Source organism: Pelobates fuscus, chromosome 3, assembly GCF_036172605.1.
Source record: "Pelobates fuscus isolate aPelFus1 chromosome 3, aPelFus1.pri, whole genome shotgun sequence".
Classification (NCBI taxonomy): Eukaryota; Metazoa; Chordata; class Amphibia; order Anura; family Pelobatidae; genus Pelobates; species Pelobates fuscus.
Genome location: NC_086319.1, coordinates 78,089,163 through 78,113,859, shown reverse-complemented (window position 1 = coordinate 78,113,859; position 24,697 = coordinate 78,089,163). Strand labels below are relative to the sequence as shown.

At 39.8% G+C, this 24,697-nt stretch overlaps 1 protein-coding gene across 1 annotated transcript in view; it reads left to right on the top strand.

Annotated features, from left to right (window-relative positions):
• Window positions 1-24,343, top strand: part of LOC134602410 (homeobox protein EMX1-like) — a 30,574-nt gene extending 6,231 nt beyond the window's left edge. The window contains exons 2-3 of the mRNA XM_063447267.1: window positions 19,120-19,304; window positions 23,649-24,343. Of these exons, the coding sequence (XP_063303337.1) occupies window positions 19,120-19,304; window positions 23,649-23,816 (353 nt within the window). The 3' untranslated portion in view covers window positions 23,817-24,343. The remainder of the gene's footprint in view (window positions 1-19,119; window positions 19,305-23,648) is intronic.
• The last annotated feature ends 354 nt before the right edge of the window (window positions 24,344-24,697 follow it).

Genomic DNA, 24,697 nt, shown 5'->3' with positions numbered 1-24,697 from the left:
AATATTTTTCTATAAATTTGTTTTCAGCTACTTTTTTTGCCTAAAATTAAAAATATACTTTCCATTCACTTTGAATTCCCTACAATATAAACTTTAGTGAATTACTCTCTATATGTAAAATGAGAATACAATATTTCATAACAACATATGTATCAAAATGAACTTTAATTTTTAGGCCAATATAGCCAAAGTGAAAATATTTTCAAATATTTTTTTTATTTTTTCATTTTTTTTTAAAATCTTTATTTTTATTGTGCAGGTGGGTACATGGTGTCAACGGACGCCACAACAGCGAATAACAAGATCAATACATGTTTGACAGTGGCATGAGATTATGCACATTTTTCTATATTTTTTATCCAGCTTAACTAAACAGTTATAGTATCTAAGTGAAAGTAGAGGAGACAAACAATATAAGCAATCGACAATTAGAGCTTAACAAAGCTAAATTAGCCATATTAATGCAGCTAGGTCTTTATGTCAGGTTACACACCGGCTATGTCATTACAATGGTCGCTCATATAGCTGCTATATGCTTACATGCTCGTTTTGCCGTATATCGTGGCATAGTTTGTCGGTAGGGTTGTGTGAGGCATAAGACTATTAACTACTAACTAGCCGGGCTAAAAAATGCAATAAAAGTACAGTTGTTCGCGTTTCAATAAGGGCACCTATTGCAGGGGGTGTGGTCAAAGGTTATCGCTGTGGCCTGTGAGGTGCTTAGAGAAGTGGCCAGTCCTTGTTGTTGGTTAGAATATTTTGCTTACTTGGGTTTATAGCACCGGCCTGCGTGGTCTAAGACCCTGTTATGCCCTACTCATTTTCCTGGATCTAAGCTCTTAGGCCTATAGGTCACTGTGGTCCTGAGCCGCAGCGAGACATCAACAATAAAACAATAATAGTAAAACAATGCATAAAACAATATGCTAAGTCAGTGATAACCCAGTATTAGTGCAGTATCACATTGAATAGACGGGTCAATGGCATAAACGGTACTGCTTAGTAAGCCCTTAAATGATAAGATAAAGTTGGCACCACGTTTGTTAACATTTGTGTGGTTATAGCAAAAACAGGCTTGGCTAAATGGTGAGGTTAGTAAAGAAAAATAGGTCGGGCAACGGTTAACAATACTAGATTAGTTGTGTTACATAGTGTGTCCTGGATGTGTCAGTCGTTAGAATAGTATGTTTTATGCTAATAGTGTAGTTTACAGTGCAGCAGCACCTGGCTTATGGGTGATACATGAGCGGGTTGTGCTGCTCCTGTTTAAGCTATTACATAGTTAAGAACAGTAATTTAAAAAAATAAAAAAAAATAAAAAAATAATTAAGTGAATAGTAAGGTTACGCTTGTGGCTCTCTAGCCAACAACATGCTTAATGTGAAAACGACACGTTAATTGTTTTAACTTGCTAAGACCGTTAAACATTTGTATAGTTATGTGCGAATGGTCGACGGTGGGGGGATGGTGTCCCCTGATATGAGTCCAATATTACCGAGCCCAAGTTCACGTAGTAGCTGCTGCATATGGGTCTGCGGGGAGTTGTCGGGGGACAAACTCCGGTGCGGCGGCTGCATACCTTCCTAGTGGGCGCGTGGGTCCAGATGGGTCTGTCGCTGTGGCGAGTGCAGTTGTGGGGAGGTTTAATAGTCCTAGTGCCTCCGCAGCCTCCTGCATGTTATGGACTATGTGAGTGCTGCCTCCTCGTTCTATGTGGAGGGTGCGCCCTGGTCCCCAGCGGTACTGGAGTTGGTGTAGTCGCAGGAGGGATGTGAATTGGCCCAGGGATCTCCTTCACGCCAGCGTCCCTCCTGAGAGATCAGAGAAGAAGGACAGTGTCATCCCCTCGAAGGTAAATGTTGACTGGCCTCTGACGGCTTCCAGGATTGCCTGCTTGTCTCTGGTGGACTGGAACCGGATTATTAGGTCCCCTGTGGTGGCTGGTGGAGCCCTTGCTGATCTCGGTATGAGAAATAGACCATCGAGGGTGATTGCTTTGGCTGCTTTCGGGGTCATCAGTGTGGTGAGAAGTCTTCTAACCAGATGTGGTAGTTCCGCTTCTGGGACGGAGTCCATGACTCCCCTGAGTTTTAAGTTGTTACGGCGATGCTTATCCTCTTGGGAGGCAAGTTGCTGCTCGTGGAGCAGGGTTTGCTGCTTTAGGCTGTGGATTGCCGTTTGCAGTTCTGCAATCTGGGTTGTGTGGTTATTGGCGGTGCCCTCCACTGCTCCCAGCCTGGCTGTGATGAGTTTGAGATCCTCTCTTAGCAGGGCCACATCTGCAGCTATCTTTCTATGGTGGTCTACCATGAGTTCCCCTATAGCCTGATAGTCACTGGGGTTGGGGTTTTCGCTGGTGGTTGTGCCTGTACCAGCGCTTGTACCTGCATGGTCTGTGGGGGGTCCCCATCCTCCCCCTCAGAGGTCCCATCTGAAAAGTCGGAGCACCCCCCATGTAGGGCCGCCATATGCGCTCCGGTTGCAACATGTGCTTGCCGCCATAGTGCCCCGATGTCCATGCTCTGCCGGGGTTTGTCAGCCTTCGCTTCTTTAGTTTTCCGACCCATTGAGGTTGTGTGGGTCTCGGGGTGTACCTGGAGCGGGTTTGGGTCGAGTCTGCTCGCTCGTGTAAGGGGTTTGTTGGCTCATGTGCCAGGAGCCCCGCGACCATGCGACCGTCCGCTTTGACCGCTAAGCTCCGCCCCCTTCAAATATTTTTAAATTTGAAACATTGAATTCTTGACTATTCACACTTTATTGAATACATCTGTCAGGTGCTAAAAAAGAACGACAGGTATTCATTTTGTTTTGTCATTCAATTTTTGTTTGCCTAATGATTGCAGCATAGTTTAGAAACCTAGTAAATGAAAATAGTAATTATAAATTAGAGAAAAATTCAAGGATGGTTTTCAAACTAACTGATCAGACAAATGATAAATGATGCATTATTAAAGTAATTATTTGATTTGACTGTATGCTGCTTATTATTCTGTAATCATAAGCAACTTTCTAACAAATCTTATAATAATTAATTAGTTTGTCCACTAAGCACTTGAGATAATTTAGCAATTTACTTATATTCTCGGTTTGACTGTTTGGCATAAATTTTGTAAATTTGTCCATAAATCCTCACATTTTCCCCACATAAAATGTGACAGGTCAACACACGGATGCACACATTAGGAAACATTACCCTGCTACCACGATATATACTGGTTTTATTTAAGCCTAAGGTGACTCAGACTTGGGTCATTGGCAACAGGCATGCCCTGTACCATAATAACTGTATATCTCACCCGATTCAGACACGGCTGCCTATAACGGAATAAGACACCAAACGATTGATCCACGGCAACACCAAAAACCTCGACATATACCTTTCCCATTGTAGAGTACTAAGGGTGGGCCAAATTCAGGATCCTCGATTGCCACCACACACCTGATGTTTAGCACATCTGTCGAGACCATAATATTAAGCTGTTAATAAAAAAAAAAAAAAAAAAATGATACCTTATGTACGATGACCAATACCACTCTACCGTTTCATATACCAAGTTTATTATGTTAGTATTATACTTGCATTATCTTATGTGATCTACTGTTACTGTATTATTTTTACATTATTGTATCACGGCTTGTGCTCAAGCTCAGTTATACTCTTTTGTCATTTTGCCTTGTCAATCAAAAATAAAGAATTTAATTTTTTTTTTAAATGTGACAGGTCAGTGACAATACGGTGATGTATTTGATCACATATTAGCAGCTATGTGATATAAAAAATGCAGTCAAATTTAGGAGTCCAATAATTTGCTATATTGAAGATTCCTTTTCCACTTGTGTATTTTACCCTAAGTTTGCCAGTTGATTTCCAACTCACAACAGTCATTCATTAGCAATAAAAAAAAACCAATGTGTGCTGGCACTCAATTACGTGTTAGGTGCCGGTATTCGAGGTATAACCCCACAAATAACCTCCAATAAATATCATACAAAAATATGAATACCGCACTCAATAAATGATATTAAGTAATAATTAAACCTATGTTCAAATTCATAGTATTTATTGAAAAGCTTGTAAATTCATAAAGTTAATGGTATTTCAACCAAGTAGCACATAATTCATCTTATATACACCAACTATGTACAAATGTCTATCTAGACACAGTATCCTCCTATGTGTAATGAATAGTACAATAAGCTTAAAAAATGAAAATAATGTTACGGAATGAAAAAAAGAGAAAAAATGAAAAAATATATTTGAAAAAATATATAGAGAATCTATATTGAAAAAATGAGAAAAAGAAAAAAGAAAAAAGAAAAAATGAAAAAACATGAAAAAATTCAAAAAATGAGAGAAATGGAAAAAATGAAAACTATACAGAATGTTAAAGTCCTGATAAATACAAGTCCAGTATATAGTGCACTATATGTTTGCCCACTATCTGTGGGTTGGTCTCACCAGTGTCGTCCACTTCTTTATGTAGTATACAGTAGGAAGATGCTGAAGTCTGTGAGAGATGGTCTGAATGGAAGGGATGGAACGAATTCCTAATAGTAGGAAGAGTGATCGCCACCTAGTATCCGCTGGTGGCTGGTCAAAACCTGTTTCGGAGAATGAAGTTAATCAGCTGTATCGGGCTCTGTTAGAAGCGAAATAGAAGTCACTCGTAGGGCTTTCCTTGTGAATGGGCATGGGCTGCATGGGCTGCGCGCCGAGCACGGACACTGGGGCCATCGAAGGGACGTATATGTCCCGAGCGCGCAGCCCATGCAGCCCATGCCCATTCACAAGGAAAGCCCTACGAGTGACTTCTATTTCGCTTCTAACAGAGCCCGATACAGCTGATTAACTTCATTCTCCGAAACAGGTTTTGACCAGCCACCAGCGGATACTAGGTGGCGATCACTCTTCCTACTATTAGGAATTCGTTCCATCCCTTCCATTCAGACCATCTCTCACAGACTTCAGCATCTTCCTACTGTATACTACATAAAGAAGTGGACGACACTGGTGAGACCAACCCACAGATAGTGGGCAAACATATAGTGCACTATATACTGGACTTGTATTTATCAGGACTTTAACATTCTGTATAGTTTTCATTTTTTCCATTTCTCTCATTTTTTGAATTTTTTCATGTTTTTTCATTTTTTCTTTTTTCTTTTTTCTTTTTTCCTTTTTTTCTTTTTCTCATTTTTTCAATATAGATTCTCTATATATTTTTTCAAATATATTTTTTCATTTTTTCTCTTTTTTTCATTCCGTAACATTATTTTCATTTTTTAAGCTTATTGTACTATTCATTACACATAGGAGGATACTGTGTCTAGATAGACATTTGTACATAGTTGGTGTATATAAGATGAATTATGTGCTACTTGGTTGAAATACCATTAACTTTATGAATTTACAAGCTTTTCAATAAATACTATGAATTTGAACATAGGTTTAATTATTACTTAATATCATTTATTGAGTGCGGTATTCATTAGCAATAGTTGTTCTTGGACAACACTACACAGGATTATTTACTAAAGTGATAATTGTTGGGAATTTAAAGTGAGCTCAAAGAGAATTTCACATTTAAGGAAAAAGTAACTGAACTGGAAGATTTGCTGAAATAATCCAGAAAAAAAGTGTGCTTAAAATTATATTTAAGAATAATCAATAATGCTTCTTGAAATTAAATCTGTGAATATAACATAAAAAAATATCTAGTGCAGACTATCCCATCCAACCATATGTGCACACACATATATGTGTGTGTGTGCATATATATATAAATATAATATATAATATATAATATATATTAATATTTGTAGAAAGATGGTCTTTTATAAAATCAAAGAAACTTTTATTGTAAATCCATTAAAAAAGATTTACGTTTCAGTCCCTCTAGAGGACTTTCATCAGGATCAAAGATGAGAGTCCTCTAGAGGGACTGAAACGTCAATATTTTTAAAAATGATTTACAATAAAAGTTTATTTAAATTTATAAAAGACCAAGAGTGCAGTCATGTATCTTCTAGTATTGGATATTAAGAGACCTGGCGATATTGCACCTGGCTATAAATGACTATAAAACCTTGGTTGTAAGGATCCACCGCAACGTTTATATACATGTACCATATATATGTTTGGATCCGATAGTCGGCAATAGATATTTTTTATGTTATATTCACAGATTTTATTTCAAGAAGCATTATTGATTATTACCCCTTAACGACTGCTGACGGTTCAGGAACGCCATCGAAAAAATCCCCCTGAGGACCGGTGACCGTCCTGAACCGTCATAACGGTATTATGTACTTACCTGATCGCCGCCGTTCCCCCGGCGCGATCTGTGTTGCTGCCGGTGTGGAGACACTGCTTGACAGCCCAGGCAGTCTCCCCTCGGCGAATTAGGACCCCGCGGCATGTAATCGCTCTAACAGAGCGGTCACATGGCCGCAATAGGTGTCCAAGTATCTGCCTGCTGACAGGCAGTCTCCCTGCATGTGTAAAAAAATAAATAAAAAATGTTAATAAATAAAAATATAATTAGATATGTGTGTGTGTATATATGTCTATATATCTTATATAATGTCATACTAAGTGTATTTTTATATATGTATTTTTATATTAATATATAAATATATTAATATAAAAATACACTTATAATTAAATTACACACATGTATATATATAATAACTATATATATTGTATATATATGTGTTATTATAAAATACAAATAATAAGTAAATTAAAATAAATTAAAAAAACAAAAATAATTTACATTTGTTATTTTATATATATATATATATATAAAAAACAAAATTCTAACTGTATTTTGATATTAATATATATATATATATATATTTATATCAAAATACACTAGAATGAAATTATATATACATCTATGTATATATAAATAAATCAAAATAATACGAAATATATATATTTAGATCTATATACAAAATTACATAAATAATTTCATAAATATACTCGTAGACTTCAAATATATAAATATATATTTAAATTCTATGTGCATATTTATGTAATATTTTTCCATAATTAAGTAATTTTATTGATTGCAATTTGAGGGACATGCCTGACAACCCAGGCCGAAAGTCCAGAGAATTTAATTAACTAGTACTTTATTTAACCCGGTAACTTTCTATGACACCCTAAAACCTGTACATGGGGGGTACTGTTTTATTCAGAGGTCTTCGCAGAACACAGCGATGATATTGTCAGTGAAAGTGACGTCTTTTGCATTTTTCACACACAAACGGCATTTTCACTGATGATAAAATTGTTGTGATACATTTTACTGTTTTGAAACACTAATATTTGCATTCAGCAAAGTCTCCCAAGTATAACAGTACTCCCCATGTACAGGTTTTATAGTGTTTTTTGAAAGTTACAGGGTCAAATATAAGGGTAAAATTGTTTTACATTGAAAATTGCCAGGTTGGTTATGTTGCCTTTGAGAGCATATGGTAGCCCAGGAATGAGAATTACCCCCATGATGGCATAGCATTTGCAAAAAAAGACAACCCAAGGTATTGCAAATAGGTTATGTTCATTCTTTTTTAGTAGCCACTTAGTCAAAAACACTGGCCAAAGTTAGCATTCATAATTGTTTTTTGCATTTTTTAATACCCAAACAAATATAAATGCTAACTTTGGCCAGTGTTTGTGACTAAGTGGCTACTAAAAAAGACTGGACATACCCCATATTGAATACCCAGGGTTGTCTACTTTGTAAAAATATGTACATGTGAGGTGTGATTCAGAGATTTATGACAGATAACATGTTACAATGTCACTATTGATACATTTTAAAAATATATAATTTGAAACAGCAATTTCCTATTTGTTCTTATAGCCCTATAACTTGCAAAAATAGCAAAAAAGCACGTAAACACTTTTTAAACTCAGGACAACATTTTGAATCTATTTAGCAGTTTTTTTTCATTAGCGTTTCTAGATATGTAAAAGATTTTTCAAGTAAAAGTCAAAAAACATGTTTTGTTTTAAATTTTTCACCATATTTTATTATTTAAAAAAAAGTAAATTATATGACATGATACAAATAATGGTATGTAAAGAAAGCCCTTCTTGTCCTGAAAAGCCCCCCCAATATATAATTTGTATGGGAACAGTAAATGAGAGAGCGGAAAATTACAGCTAAACACAAACACAACAAAAGTGTTAAAACAGCTCTGGTCCTTAACGTACAACATGGCCAAAACAGTCTGGTCCTAAAGGGGTTAAGTATAATTTTAAGAGCAACACCTTTTCCTGGATTTTTTTTTTCCATTGTGAGTTACTATGGGAGTGATTACAGCTGGATTTTGTACACTAATATTTTTGGGTCATATATAAACAGTTTTGTTAGTATCTTAAGTTCTATCCACATCTTTGTTGTTTAATTTTGGAAGATTAGCTGACTAATTAGCGGAAAATTTGCGAATTTTTACAGTTCACCTACTTTTTCCTTACTTTTAAAATTCACTTTGAGCAAAAAAATCTGTTTACTTGGAGTTACGCTTGTAAATTTAAAAAAAAAAAAAAACGCAAATAAATTAAAGAATATTACAACCCGATGTATGCCGGTCAGGGCTGCCACCAAAATTTTTGGGGCCCCTGACACAGCCTACGGTCTGGGCCCCCTGGGGCCCGCCCCCAAGTCAGTCCACATAACCCGCCCCCAAATGCACCCATAGGGCCCATCTTAAGTCCACCCACAAGGATGAAGTGTCTGTGTACTGAATTTGTTTGTGTGTGTGTGTATAGTGGCTATAAAATGTGTGTACTGGATACAAAGTGCGTGAGTAAAGTGGATACGCTGTTTATAGTGGATTCAGATTGTATGTTTGTGTAGTGGACAGAGTGTGTGTGTATAGTGAATGCAGTGTGTGTTTGTGTAGTAGATGCTGTGTGTGTGTAGTGGATTATGTGTGTAGTGAATGCAGTGTGTATTTGTGTAGTGGATGCTGTGTGTGTATGTGTGTGTGTAGTGGATGATGTGTGTAGTGGATGCAGTATGTGTGTTTATGTAGTGGATGATGTGTGTGGTTGTGTAGTGGATGATGTGTATGGTTGTGTAGTGGATGCAGTGTGTGTGGTTGTGTAGTGGATGATGTGTGTGTATTTGTGCAGTGGATGACGTGTATGGTTCTGTAGTGGATGATGTGTATGGTTGTGTAGTGGATGCAGTTTGTGTGTTTGTGTAGTGGATGATGTGTGTGGTTGTGTAGTGGATGATGTGTATGGTTGTGTAGTGGATGATGTGTATGGTTGTGTAGTGGATGATGTGTGTGGTTGTGTGGTGGATGATGTGTATGGTTGTGTAGTGGATGATGTGTATGGTTTTGTAGTGGATGCAGTTTGTGTGTTTATGTAGTGAATGATGTGTATGGTTGTGTAGTGGATGATGTGTGTGGTTGTGTAGTGGATGATGTGTGTGGTTGTGTAGTGGATGATGTGTATGGTTGTGTAGTGGATGCAGTTTGTCTGTGTGTGTGTGTGTGTGTGTGTGTGTGTGTGTGTGTGTGTGTGTGTTGGATGTGTGACAAATGCTGCTGGGATTTTTTTTTTTTTTTTTTTTAAAGAATTTGTATAATTAAAAAAGATATATTCCCCCCTCCCTGCCTCTTACCTGTAGCCAGGAAGGGGGGACACTGGATTCCCTGGTGGTCCGGTGGCTCCGCTTGTTGGGGCAGCAAGGAGGAGCCCAGCAGACTCCCTCCATGTTCTCCCTCCTGCCAGCCACTGCTCTATGCGAGCCCAGCATGCATTGCGTGCCGCGGAGCGTTGTCATGACAACCCGCGGCAACGCTTTACTGCTGTGGCTCGCGAGAGTGCTGGAGGGGAAGGTAAGTATATCCTGGGCCCTGCTTGGAAGCCAGCAGGGCCCGGAGAGGCATATATACATAGCGGTACTCGCTATGTATATATGCAGATTGAAGGGCTGGGGGCCCGGGCATGCAGAGGATTACCTGTGCAGTCCGGGGCCCGGGCATGCAGAGGATTACCTGTGCAGTCCGGGCCCCCCAGGACCGCCGGGCCCGTGACAACCATCATGGTTGTCACCCCCTGATGGCGGCCCTGATGCCGGTCAATGGAAAAAAAATCAACTGCCGTAACATGGTCTTCTAATGAATAAAAATCACAATGAAAATATTGTGATCATTTATTTTATAATACAATGTATTGATAATACAGTATAACTTTTAATATCTGTATCCATGATTCCACACGTATCACTAAATTGCAATAAATGAGAATCCAAATGGCAAAATATAATTCATCAACACAGCTGCAGGCACAGCTTGGCTTTTTTTCGTTTAAATTTTACCATTCGTATTTTCATTCACTGTCATTTTCAGTTTAGTGAATAACCCTGCAAATGTTTGTAGCCCCTTCTGGCAAAACAAATGTAAATAGCTATCCAGATGAGTCAGGCAGTAAATATTATGTTGTGTTTTTTTACTCTTTGTTTAATGAGTATCCATGACGTCCTCTGCCTCAGGATTTTTTTTGCTGCTAGTTCGTAGGATTCTTTGTGTTTTGACTTGGACATAAGTTGCTTTATTTAAAGTAATATTATGGAAATGGAGACCAGCATTATGTTCAGTATAGTGCACAGATGCAATGACAGAAAAAAAACCAAAAAAACAAAAACAAAGAACTTAAATTTGTAAATGATTTCTCCAGCATGAATGAGGACACTAATAGGACTTCAGAAAAGTTCTTTATTTTAGGCATCAATGATAGAAAGGCCCAGCACTCCTCTTCTTTTTTGGTGATCTGATGAGCTGGAGCTTTTTACTATTTAATGTTGGTGCTGGTGAAACTGGTGAAACTACGGTTAACCTTGCTTTCGGAAAACCAGGGCTGATTGGCAAGGGCTGTGTTTTGCTTGTGCTGGCTCTGCCCCTGATCTGCCTACTTGACAGTCTCAGCCAATCCAATGCTTTTAAATGTGAAAGCATTTTAATTGGCTGAGATCACCACTTCTGATGATGTCAGCCAATCAGGTAGATCAGGAGCAGAGCCACCAGCAGCAGACTGAAATAAAGGTAAGACTATACTATATTTAGGGGTGTAAACGGGAGAGGGGGGGAGGGGGAGAGGTGAGGGGAAGGGGAGTGGGTTGTGGGCCAGATGGTGATTTTAACACTGTGGGGTATGGAATACGTTTGTGTTCCTGACCCTATAGTGTTCCTTCAAGTGAAAGTTCTGCTTTAAGTCTCTTAGTACACTTGTCATTGGGTAAATTCTAGAGCCAGAGTTTGACTCCAAGGCAATAAAGACTGGGAGACAGGGGGGTTATGCCCTAAACTTTGATTTAAAAAAACAAACCTTTTTTATTTTTTTGTAAATGAATATCTAAATTGCAAAATTTAGACTAAAACAGTCAAGCTGTAACTAAAATGGTGTTGGAGAATTTTCCAAAAATGTAATTTTATAAAAATCATAATTTATTAATTGCAGTGAAAGTGGCACTGTCATGTTATACTTTTTAATCTATTTCTAACTAAAAGGGGACGGCGCCCGCAGGTAGGTAAATGGAACTTACCTTTCACTGCCCCCGGGCAACAGGACCCCCAAGAGTGATATCACCATCGGGATCCAGCACACTCACTCATTCATAATTTCAAAGCTCACATAATTTAATAGTTTTTAAAATTGTTTTGAATAGTTTTTTCTTGTTTTTATGCCATTTTGGGCAGTGGAGTGTTCCTTTAAATAGGGCCCTGAAATGAGGTACCAGTGGCAGGGAGGGGTGCAAAACCGGGAGTTAACCTAGACTTCCAAATATATATAACTAAACCCCATTAAAATACATAACAGGAAAATCTATTTTTTTTCTGTCACATTTGCATTCATATTTCATTGTCTTGTGCAATTCTATTTAAAATATTGACATTACAACCTTAGTCAGTCTCATCCACGTACATCTATCTAAAGAGAGAAACAGCTATGTTTACATAGCAGGGTTAATCCAACCTCTAGTGGCTGTCTTCCCTACAGCCGTTAGAGGCGCTTCTGCGACACTGGATGCGAAAATCGCATCCAGCGTGCAGAATGTCCATAGTAAAGCATTGAGAAATGCTTTTCTATGGACTGTTTGAATGCGTGCGCGGCTGTTGCCGCGCATGCGCATTCTGCTCCACTCGGGAGCTGACGTCGGCGGTGGAGAAGAGGTCACCAGCGCCGAGGGAGCCCGGCATTGGCTTAAGGTAAGTAACTGAAGGGGTTTTTACCTATTCAGCACCAAGGGAGGGGGACCCTGAGGGTGGAGGTCCAAAGGATGATATAGTGTCAGGAAAATGAGTTTGTTTTCCTGACACTATAGTGATCCTTTAAGTAAGGCTGCTTTTTTTCAGTGTTGCTATAACATACATGTTTGGCAGTAAAATATTTCTAAAGAATTCTTCCAAGTACTGTAGTGGTTATAGTGAAAAGACTTTGAGCAGCGCTTCATTTTGAAATGTAGATATCAGAGATATAGATAGAGTTATTCATTAATGTGAAAATTCAGCATTAATTCAAAGTGGATTTCAAATTAAAGGTTAAATTAGCCAAACAAATTTTTAAAGTCTAAAAGTCTACTTTGGCCTTAGATTTGAAATTCTCATTTTAGTGAATAACCCTATTTTTTTGCTAGGATGTAACTCCGCCTCCGGCTTCTGTCAATCAGCCAGCCCTCAATGAGAGTTCCCGGATGGCTATATCAATATTATCCAAGGATTGCCTGCATCATAAGCCCATTGCAAGCACAACTTGGTTTGAGCTCTCTCTCCTTTTGTGAGAGAGAATAAAGTTATGAATAAATAGAAACAAATAAAGTCAGGAACAGCTCTGCCAAGCTCTTGCTGTTGATAATGACAATAATTTCACTTGCAGGGTTAAAACTAGAAGGGCACGGCACCCAAACCATTTCATTAAGGTAAAGTTGTCTGGGTTTCTACAGAGTCAATTTCAATGTATTATCTTTTTAATGCATTAAAAAAGAGCCACAATAAAGAGGATGGGCTGCAGGTGGTGAGAGAGCCTCAATTTCCAAAACCTCTTGAAAATGTTTTGGTCCAAACTGCACGTGTGGTTAACGCAGACGGTTTGCACCATAACCACAACAATGAGTTATGGTGGCTTGTGTGCCCCTTTAAGAAGTTCAAGCTAACATTTTGGAAATCCCGTAATATTTTAGTGTAATTAACAGCTTAGTGAATGAACCCCATTACCGTCTCTCTTATTTTAATTATTGTTTTGATTCCTGTAGCTGGGAGGTAAACTTTGAAGGCTTTTAAAATATTTCTACCCAATTCTGAATTGCTAGCTATTTGACCTTTTGAAAATTACAGTTGTAATACCAAAAGACAGAATGATTTCTAATTTTGCCAGAGGGACCAATAACAAGCTGCCACCAAATAGCAAAAGCCTGTCTCCATAAATCCATCACAAAAACTAAAAACACAAAAAAGTAAATAAATAATGAAAAAAATATAGTGACATTAATAAACCATAAAATGTTGGTGCGGTTTTAAAAATGAGCACTAGAGCTGCCTAGATTGAAATCATCCTACCTTAAATAGCTAGACACTTGAAGGGACCTTCCGGGCACCATAACAAATTCATTGAAATCTTTCTCAAGCCATTTTATGAATGGTGAGCTACTGATTGGCTTAGAGCATCAGCTGACCACTCTAAGCCAATCAGAGATGCTCCTGCCCTCAGCAGTCCAAGGCTTCCATTTTGAAGATTTTCAGAAAGCAGATTTTTTTTTAGGGGCAGAGCAAAATTGCGCTGTTGAGTAGCTTTTGGGATTAAACTATTCATTAACAATTAAACCCCTAAAGGTAAACCAGCACCAGAAACCTCCTGGTACCATAACCGCTTGATTTTTATGAAGTTGTTATAGTGACCGGAGCGTTCCTTTAAAAATGTTTGAAAAATGTACTATGTATGAATACACCGCCCAACATTTAAAATGGACAAAGAGGCACACTTTAATTTTAAGAAGATGAGTGCAGGTGTGGCCAGGAGTGGGGCTGTCCTGAGAAATTTTGGGTTATTTATTAATAATGATTTATGCAAATAAATTGAAATTTAACACAACAATAATCTTATTTAAATATTTACATAGACTGATGTCTAAACGAATATATTGTAGTTTAACGATACAATACCGTAAATATTATCACCATGAAACTTGGTTATACACTCATTAGGAAAGAAAAAAGGGACAGAATAATTTCGGACCAAAATAGAGACTGTCCCTCCTGAACAGGGACCCTTTGAAGTTATGTATAAAGCAGACAGGGGCGGACTGAGAACCCTCAGGGCCCCCGGGCAAAATAAATCAAGGGCCCCCTTACAGGCCCCACCCATACTCCGCAGCAAGCGCCACCCATGTCCCGCCTCCATGCACCGCCTCCAGCCACACCCTACACAATCTTTAGACACAAGGAACAAAAGTGCAATAATCCCTTCAAGGCCCCAGTAGAGACTACATTTGAGGGCTAATGGGCCATGGAGGGGGGTCTTTCTAGCAGAGGCTATCTCAGTGTCCTTTAGAGAGTGTGTTAGAAAGAATACCCTCCAGGCCCTATTAGAGACTACAATGGAGTCTAATAGGCTTGGAAGGGGGTCTTTCTAACAGAGGCCATCTCAGTGTCCCTGCTGGAAACAGTCGCCTCCAGGCTCCAGTAGAGACTACAATTGAGGGCTAATGGGCCATGGAGGGGGGGAGCATTCTAGCAGAGGCTATCTCAGTGTCCTTTAGAGAGTGTGTTAGAAAGAATTTCCTCCAGGTCCCATTAGAGACTACAATGGAGTCTAATGGGGCCTGGAGGGAGGTCTCTCCAACACTCTGGTTCCTATTCACAATATAGCAACACAACATAGCTCGCTGATACCTAGGCCAAGTTGGCTCCTCTTACCTTAATTACTGTTGCTGGCTGGCAGTCTGTGGGCTTGCTGGAAGGCTGTGGGCTTACTGGCTGCGGCTGGCAGGCTGTGGGCTTGCTGGCAGGCTGTGGGCTTGCTGGCTACTGCCGGCAGGCTGTGGGCTTGCTGGCTGCGGCTGGCAGGCTGTGGCTTGCTGGCTGGCAGGCTGTGGCTTGCTAGCTTTAAGCCTAACTGGTGGCCTGTGGGCTGGCTGGCTGGCCAGCCTGTGGGCTGGCTGGCTGGCTGGCCGGCCTGTGGGCTGGCTGGCTTGCTGGCTACTGGGGCACTCGTGGATTATTTAAAGAAATAATCCATGCACAATAACCACTACTGCTCTGTGTAGTCGTTATGGTGCCAGGAGGGCCGGGCCCCCCTCCTAGAGTAAGTAGTCAAACCGTTTAAGAACAGTTTAACAACTTACCTGGGGTCTGCTGGGATATGAGGCTGTAGTAGGGTATAGGAGCAGTGGTGCAATGTGTAAGGGGTGCAGTGTGTGTGTGTGAAAGGTTCAGTGTGTGTGAATGTGTAGGGTGTGGGGGGCAATGTGTGTACGAGGGGGCTGTGTATGTATGTGGCAATGTTAGTATGGGGGGCTGTGTGTGTATGGGTGGGCAGTGTATGTGTGTGTGTGTGAGGCACTGTGTGTAAATGTGTATGGTCTGTGTGGGGGCAGTGTGTGTGTATGGGGGGCAGTGTGTGAATGTGTATGGTGTGTGGGGGCAGTGTGTTTATTGGGCTAGAGTTCACTCTCACCACTGCGACCACCAGGAATACCTGGTGGTCACAGTGTTGAGAGTGAACTCTAGCCCGTAGCTCCAGGGCTAGAGTTTACTCTCGCAAGAGCCGTAACGTTGCCGTGGTAACCGCGGCAACGATCTGTGCTTGCGCAAGAAGGACCCAGAGGAGCTGCAGGCTGAGCTCCCGGGTCCTCTCTTCCTCCCTCCCCTGCCGGCTGCCCGCACGGTGCCTGCGGACAGGGAAGGGGGCAATTGCCCTCCTCTTACTCCCCCCTCCCCCTCTTCTTACCCCCCCTCCCCCTCTTCTTACCCCCTTCTTACTCCCCCCTCCCTTCTTACTCCCCCCTCCCTTCTTACCCCCCTCTCTCTCTTCTTACTTCCCTCCCCCTCTTTTTACCCCCCTCCCCCTCTTTTTACCCTCCCTCCCTCTCTTCTTACCCCCCTCCCTCTCTTCTTAACCCCCCTCCCTCCTCTTACCCCCCTCCCTCCTCTTACCCCCCTCCCTCTCTTCTTACCCCCCTCCCTCTCTTCTTACCCCCCTCCCTCTCCTCTTACCCCTCCTCTCTTCTTACCCCCTCCCTCTCTCTTCTTACCCCCCTCCCTCTCTCTTCTTACCCCCTCCCTCTCTCTTTTTACCCCCTCTCTCTTTTAACCCCCCCTCTCTTTTAAACCCCCCTCTCTTTTAACCCTCCCTCTCTCTTTTAACCCCCCTCTCTTTTAACCCCCCCTCCCTCTCTCTTTTACCCCCTCTCTCTTTTAACCCCCCTCCTTCTCTCTTTTAACCCCCCCTCCCTCTCTCTTTTAACCCCCCCTCTCTCTCTCTTTTAAACCCCCTCCCTCTCTCTTTTAACCCCACCCTCCCTCTCTCTTTTAACCCCCACCCTCCCTCTCTCTTTTAACCCCCCCCTCCCTCTCTCTTTTAACCCCCCCTCTCTCTTTTAACCACCCCCTCCCTCTCTCTTTTAACCCCCGCCCCCTCCCTCTTTTAACCCCCGCCCCCCTCCCTCTTTTAACCCCCGCCCCCCTCCCTCTTTTAAACCCCCCCCGCCCCCCTCCCTCACTCTTTTAACCCCCCCCCTCCCTCTCTCTTTTAACCCCCGCCCCTCCATCTCTCTTAACCCCCACCCTCCCTCTCTCTTTTTACCCCCTTCCCTGTAGCGTGGCTGAGCGGCTTTCCGGTCCGCGGTGCTCGGCCGGAGTGATAGGAAAGTGCACACTGTGCACCTTCCTGTCAGTCCGGCCGGGTACAGGAAACAGAAACTTCTGGTTAAAGCAGAGCAAAAAAACTGCTGTTTCGCAAAAGTGTTTTATGCTTTTATTGTCTTCTATCATACAATATATTCTTAGAATATATTGTATGATAGAAGACAATAAAAGCATAAAACACTTTTGCGAAACAGCAGTTTTTTTGCTCTGCTTTAACCAGAAGTTTCTGTTTCCTTCTGAAGTTTCTGTTTCCTGTACCCGGCCGGACTGACAGGAAGGTGCACAGTGTGCACTTTCCTATCACTCCGGCCGAGCACCGCGGACCGGAAAGCCGCTCAGCCACGCTACAGGGGAGGGGAGGTGAGAAGCTGCAGCCGCCTGAGCGCTCTTAGGAGAGCGCTCAGGCGGTTGCAGCATTTAAAGGGGCGGCCGGGCCACCTGATGGCGGGCCCCCCTCCCGGCCGGGCCCTCGGACCATGTCCGAAGTGCCCGACCGGTCAGTCCGCCCCTGAAAGCAGACTTATAAGGCCTGTGGGAACTGGCAGCACTCTTTGTTGCTAAAGATAGTTACTTTATCAGCTATATTTTTATTACACTAGTATTTTGCATCATCAGATGATTATTAATACATTTTAAAAACAGAAGAAATAATTAATGAAATTAATTTGAACCAGGATCCTATTTAAAGAAATACTATCGCGTTAGGAATTCAAAACTGTATTCCTAATGCTAAAGTGTCCCTCTTTCTCTGCTGCCCCTCACCCCTCCCCCCCCCCTCCCCTGCTGTTGACAAACACCTTTTTTATACTTACCTGTTTCATCTCCTCCTCCAGCAACGTCACACCATTGGGGGATCCTAATGCAACTGCTTCCCCATAGGATCCTAATGCACCTGCTTCCCCATAGGATCCTAATGCACCTGCTTCCCCATAGTATCCTAATGCACCTGCTTCCCCATAAGATCCTAATGCACCTGCTTCCCCATAGGATCCTAATGCACCTGCTTCCCCATAAGATTATAATTTATTATTAATACTATCCTTATTATTAGCATTTATATACTGCCCATATATCTGCAGCCCTTTACAATTACATTATATATTTATTTAGAAATTGAACGCCAAAAATAATGTTGAATGATGCAAGAAGAAGGGACTGCTCCTTTTAGGTAAGCTTTCCTAAAGAGGTGGGTTTTAAGTGACTTCTTAAAGGACTGGAGTCTACTGCACACTCCAACAGGAGGTGGTAGGGCATTCAATAAGAGTGAGAGAAATCCTGTAGAAAACAACAGTGAGGAAATAAACAGAGAACAAGCGAAAGTCACTGGCAGAATGACAAACTTGAGAAGGGATGTATTCATTCGTTAAACAGGAAATGTAATGATAAAAGGAAGTGTTGAAGGATTTGTGAGTTAAAGTTAGTAGTAGGAATTTAATTATGTAGGGTACAAAATAATAAAATAATTGTAGAGAGTTCCTGTACCAGGTAAAAGTAGAGTTTGGGGGAGAATGGAAAGGGGAGATATCATGTAATCCTTTCAATGAAGTGACACAATCTCTGGCTGTGAGGATAGTGTGCGGGGAAGTTGCATTCGGGAAGAGTAGGGCGTTAAAGATGTTGAAAAGATGTTGAAAAGGAGTCTGGGTTTACTACTAATTCTGTAGGTTCTTTAAAAGGAAGGTAAATGATCTTATTTGGCAAAGTAGAATGCGTAACTATATGACTGTAGCATGTACGTTACAACACTGTCACATGAACATTCGCATTCACACACTGATTTAGGAATATATATATTTAGGATTTTGGAGTCTGTTTATTCGTTTGGGAGAAAGGTAACTTCAAGTAAGATTATGCATGTTCTAAACCTGGATGTGGCAACTTGGCAAAATCAATGTTTAATTTATCAATTTGCAAATCCTCGCTGCTGGATTCCGCTTGAATAATTTTCTATTAAATCCCATTAATGCTGGGATTTTAATAAAAATTATACAGGAACATGGGGAAATCGCCACAGTAAGGTTTTTCTCTACTGTTTAGAACTAAGCAACTGAATAGGGTTGCTACTATTTATCCGAGGTTAGCTTGAATTATTGTATGAAAATGGCCATTTCGAACACCTGAGAAGTTCTATCATGAATTTTTAAAAAAAAAATAAAAGCAGTAAATAAGCTTATTTAGTTATCTAGAATATATGGCCATATGCTAAATATTGGACTTGGTTTTTTTTTCCAGGTGAAGAAAATAATCCAGAAAATTATTTGCTTCAGGGACCCTTTTCACGCAAACCCAAAAGGATAAGAACCGCTTTCTCTCCCTCCCAACTTCTGCGTCTCGAAGGAGCGTTTGAGAAGAACCACTATGTGGTGGGAACAGAAAGGAAGCAACTTGCAAACAGTCTATGTCTGACAGAAACTCAGGTAAAACATGTTCAACACAAGAAAAATTCTCTTTTTAGGCGATCAGTGACCTTATCTCTATAAAGACCAACAGTGTTGTTTTTGTGAATCTGTGAGCATTATGAATTATGGGCAGTTTTTCAGTTTCCATGGCAATTATTCCTCTGTAGAATTGAAAATGGTGCTTAACGTCTAATGTATTTATAAAAAAAATGCTTAGATTTTTCAAAATTCTATGTCAATTTAAGGTCAGTACAGATAACTGCAAAACAGTTTTTACATTTACATGTTACATTTTTTTTCATAAAATAATTGTCTTCTTGATATTGCTATTAAAGGAACACTCCAAACACTTTAGTGGTTATGGTGTCAGCAGTGTCTGGGCACCCACCTCAGTTTAAGCAGTCAAAACATTTAATAACAGTTTGACTTCTTATGTGGGGTCTGCTGTATGCCATTTTCAATCTCCTCTCATCCGGAAGTGAGCATTCGAATCTCCAGCTAGAACCTTCCGTTAGCTGTCCTGCTGTCTCCCGCCAGGTAAGAAGTCAAATTGTTACTAAATGCTTTGACTACATACATTGGGACACAATAGCCATTACAGTGGGTTTACAGTGTTACAGTGTTACAGTGTTTAAGGTCCTTGGAATGTTCCCTTTAAACTGGCTACCCTGCCACATAAGAAGAAGCAATTTAAATCTGTAACATGTTTTTTTATTATACACCGAGAAAATATATAAGTATGTCAGCTGTGGAAAAGTTGGGGCTTTTGAGGACAAGTATTACATCATGGCCACTTGGAAAAGGGACCAACAATTCCTCTCAAGTAGAAATTTGTTGCGCATAATTAAAAACTGTAATATGTGACTTGATAGGAATTGTAAGTGAATCTGTAGGTAATTTAAGAGTTAAGGCCAAAGGAACCAACTTGAAAGCATTCTCCAATTCAGCTATAATTTAAAGGGTTAACTCAGCCACCATGACCACTTCTGCTTTTTGAAGTGGCCATGGTGGTAGGAGTCAAGATGTGCAGTGTTTCAGTTTGAAACTCTGCACATCCGGAGATACTTTTAATTGTGTGCCAAAGGGAAGTTGCACCACTTGCACACGTGACTCAGGCAGCACTGAACTCTGTATAGGGCGGCCTAATGTCAATTCCATGCATAAATTACATCTATCGTCAACACGCACTGCACACTGGTGACAGACGTAACTGCTTCTCCCTTGCAGGCCGAGCGCCACCAAAATCCCATTTGCATTTAAAAAAAAAATCTTTGCCCTGCAAGCCTCCCTCCCTTTCCCCCCTCCTTTGCAGGCACAGAGCATGCGCTCTGAACCGCTCAAATCCTCGAATCAAAGACTTCTGTATGAGAACTGTGCCAAGCAGCGCCTGGGAGCTTTGCCCAGCGCTGAGTTAAGATAAGTAAAAAACAATCTTTGAGTGTTTTTGTAGGGGGGCTGATAGACTAACGCCAATAGTGCATTATTCTATCTTTAATGAAAATGGGTTGGAGAAACCATTGAAAATTGATTTTGGCCTAAAATGGGAATTTAATGTACATTCATACTTCAGTGAACAGCCCTAAATGTGTAAAAAATGCAGCCTTTTAATGGTTCTGTCTTAATTAGACTTCAGTGTCATTACAGTGCTATTCAAAATGTGTTTTTATGGAGTGTATAAGGAGAGCTTAGCTGCTATGCACAGTAACTGGCTGAGATTGATGGAAGATAATGTCAGCAGTATGAAAAGTATATTTTATATATATATAATCAAAGAAACCAATGGAATTTATGTCACTAGCTCTCAGAACTTTATTCTAAATAAATCATTCCCTATATGTTCAAGAGAAAAAAATATAAATGTGTAGCCGAAATTTAAGATACTTCGGATTCCACTCTATTTCCTCTTGCAGATGTTTTTAACTTAATGAATCACTGTTTTCTCCAATTTTAGAAGCCTTTTAGTCTAGTAACCAATAATACAATCAGGGCAGAAATTAGCTTTAAAACCTGTTTTCACAGCTTCGACTTGCTGGATAAGAAGTTGTGATTAATTCCTAGTACTTTACATTTGACTGCAAAACATAGAAGATATATATAGCTGAAAAATCTTGCGCTTTTTGGAAAAGTGCGTCAAATAAGTGTAGACATTTATTCAATGTTGATATATCTGGGTACACGATTTTACACAGTGATGTATAGGTCTTAATATTTATGGAAAGAAAATGTGTTTAATGCATTAGTGGAAGAGAGGAATCATTTCTAAATGTTGGTAAGGTAAAGTAATTAGATTAAATAGATGGATGGAGATGTTCCTCAAGCCAATGGTGTTGAATCAGATGTTTAAAAAAGGCAAATTAACAAACAGGTCGTGATTTATTCAATAACACAGCCTACTTGATCATCCATTTATTTTTTACTTATATCATCACAATATTTAATTGTTTTTGAAAGTCTTTATTAATGAAACATTCAATTACAACGTGGAAACATTACATTAAGTATAAGAAGAGTTTAGGAGTAAGAGCCTGTAATAAGCGTACTCCGATAGAGTAATTACACAAAAAGAGAATTGCGTTTTTATTTACATAGCTAGAGATGTAACTGTTGTACATGATAGATATGGTGAAGAACGTTGCCTTGATCCATACAGTATGACTTATACCATAGTCGTCATAATACTTTGATCAGGAAAATTCCCGTCCTATTGTCAGACTATCTGATATTCTTTTCACAGGGCTGCTTTCATAGAAAATTGCCATTTTTCAGGAAGAATTCTCGTCCTATGCTCATCACTGCTACCAGCCATTGATCAGGAATAGAAACATAGAAATATAGAATGTGACGGCAGATAAGAACCATTCGGCCCATCTAGTCTGCCCAATTTTCTAAATCCTTTCATTAGTCCCTAGCCTTATCTTATAGTTAGGATAGCCTTATGCCTATCCCACGCATGCTTAAACTCCTTTACTGTCTTAACTTCTACCACTTCAGTTGGAATTCTATTCCATGCATCCACTACCCTCTCAGTAAAGTAATACTTCCTGATATTATTTTTAAACCTTTGTCCCTCTAATTTAAAACTATGTCATCTTGTTGTGGTAGTTTTTCTTCTTTTAAATATAGTCTCCTCCTTTACTGTGTTGATTCCCTTTATGTATTTAAATGTTTATATCATATCCCCCCGTCTCACTTTCCTCCAAGCTATACATGTTAAGATCCTTTAACCTTTCCAGTGTTTTGTGCAATGGCATGAGCACTTCCCTCTTTCTACTGCTAATACCTCTCCCTATACTACCAAGCAAGCATTCTGAGGAAGCAATATTGCCAACCAAGCAATACTGCCAGCCTATGGACTGGACAATTGTTGTATTGCAGTGAAATCTTAACTATTGTTAAGAAAATTTCCACGGAGGATAACCTATACCAGGGATAGGCAACCTTCGTCTCTCCAGATGTTTTGGACTACACCTCCCATGATGCTTTGCCAGCATTATGTGTGTAAGAGCATTATGGGGGATGTAGTCCACAACATCTGGAGAGCCGAAGGTTGCCTATCCCTGACCTATACCTATTATTCCTCTCTCGTCAGTTATTAAGCAAATCTGCCATAATGGTAATTGGGATAGGGCCCCTCATATGCAATATGTTGTATTGTTTGTTTTTGTTTTTTTTGTTATTGCTATGAGTAATGTACCTTTTTTATTAGCCATTTATTCAGGGATTTATGGATAACTGTTCAAACTATTTACTATTCTGATTAAAGACTAGTATATAATGGGTGAGGAGGGATATATAAAGTGATAATTATTCCACGGGAGGGGTTACACGGGGAGAAGATCCTTTAATTATTATTTTCCAGTTAAGGTATGACTATTTACAAATTGGAGCTTGTATAGGGTCATATTGTCTTTTATCCGTTCATGTCTGGATCGTTATACGGGGTATGAGCAATAAAATAATATATTGCTGTTGGATGTTACTTTGACATATTTAGTGAAATATTTGTGTGTTGCTATGATGTCAATAAAGATTTTCAAAAGAACAACCAAATCTGCCATTACCATCTGGTATCCTTCAAGTTTTATACTAACCGGAGACATGATGGTCAAGGGTTCTCTATCTCCTACTTACCTACTGTTCATACAATGAAGTATGCTTATTTTCCTGGCTATTTGATAAAATAAATAATCAGGCTTTCTATTGTTTCATGCAGCTTCGTTACTTGTAGATTGATTTTTTTTTTTAAATTCTAAATATTTGTAATGTTCATACTAAAGTAGAAGTTTGACAAGAGAGGAAATTTGCTTTTAAATTAAAGATTTTAATTCTTTTTTAAAAAATGTTTTATTTCATTTTCAACAGGTAAAAGTTTGGTTTCAGAACCGAAGAACGAAACACAAGCGTCAAAAGCTAGAAGAGGAGTGTCCCGAGTCTCAGCAAAAAAGGAAAAGCAGCCAGCATATTAACAGATGGAGAATGGCGACATGTCAGGACAGCTCTAAAGACATTGACGTCACATCCGATGACTAGCAATACCTATTCAAAAACCAGGGCCTTACGCATGCAGGCTGATATTCATATCATCTGAAAAGGTGCATCATGTCTGGACAGCTCTCTATCAAAATAAAGGAACATTTGTTTATAAGACCACTCCAATGGCTTTATTACATTATGACCTCGCGCTTAAGATTCCCTTGTGGATTAGCTATGTTCTACATAAAAATGAACATTCCATGGAACTTCAGACTGTTTAACCCTTGCAAATTGTTTCTACGAGTCTCATTTCCAAGAGACCAGGTTGCAATGTTGCAAAACGATAACTGATAGCAATAATTGTGTTCATTGGGACTGTATCTGCAGCTTGTAGCTCTGTAGCTATCTTGAACTATGACCTTTAAGATCCTCTTTTAACCTTTCACACTATGAACTGTGTCAGTGATACAGTTAATTTACTACCTTGATGCAGAGTTTCAGGCCAGTGCAGCCAAGCAAGTACCTCAGGAATACACATTCCTTACAGTATGCAGACAGCATGTAAATATATATTTAACATTAAAAATGTGGCGTTTCATGGGGACAAGTGCTTATTAAACATGTGAACTGTTGTTATTACTATTATTTTGTTATTGTCATTACTAGTGCTATGGTTATAATACACCAACATTGTAGTAAGCCTTGTTTGAGAGAGGAGTATTTATTTTTATTATTAAAGGTATAATGATATGACCATATGCTACTTCAAGCACCATGACCACTCCAGTAAATTAAAGTGGTCATGGTGTTTGCAGTCTGTATATTACATAGTTACATAGCTGAAAAGAGACATGCGTCCATAAAGTTCAGCCTTCCTCACATATGTTTTTTGCTGTTGATCCAAAAGAAGGCAATAAAACCCAGTCTGAAGCACTTCC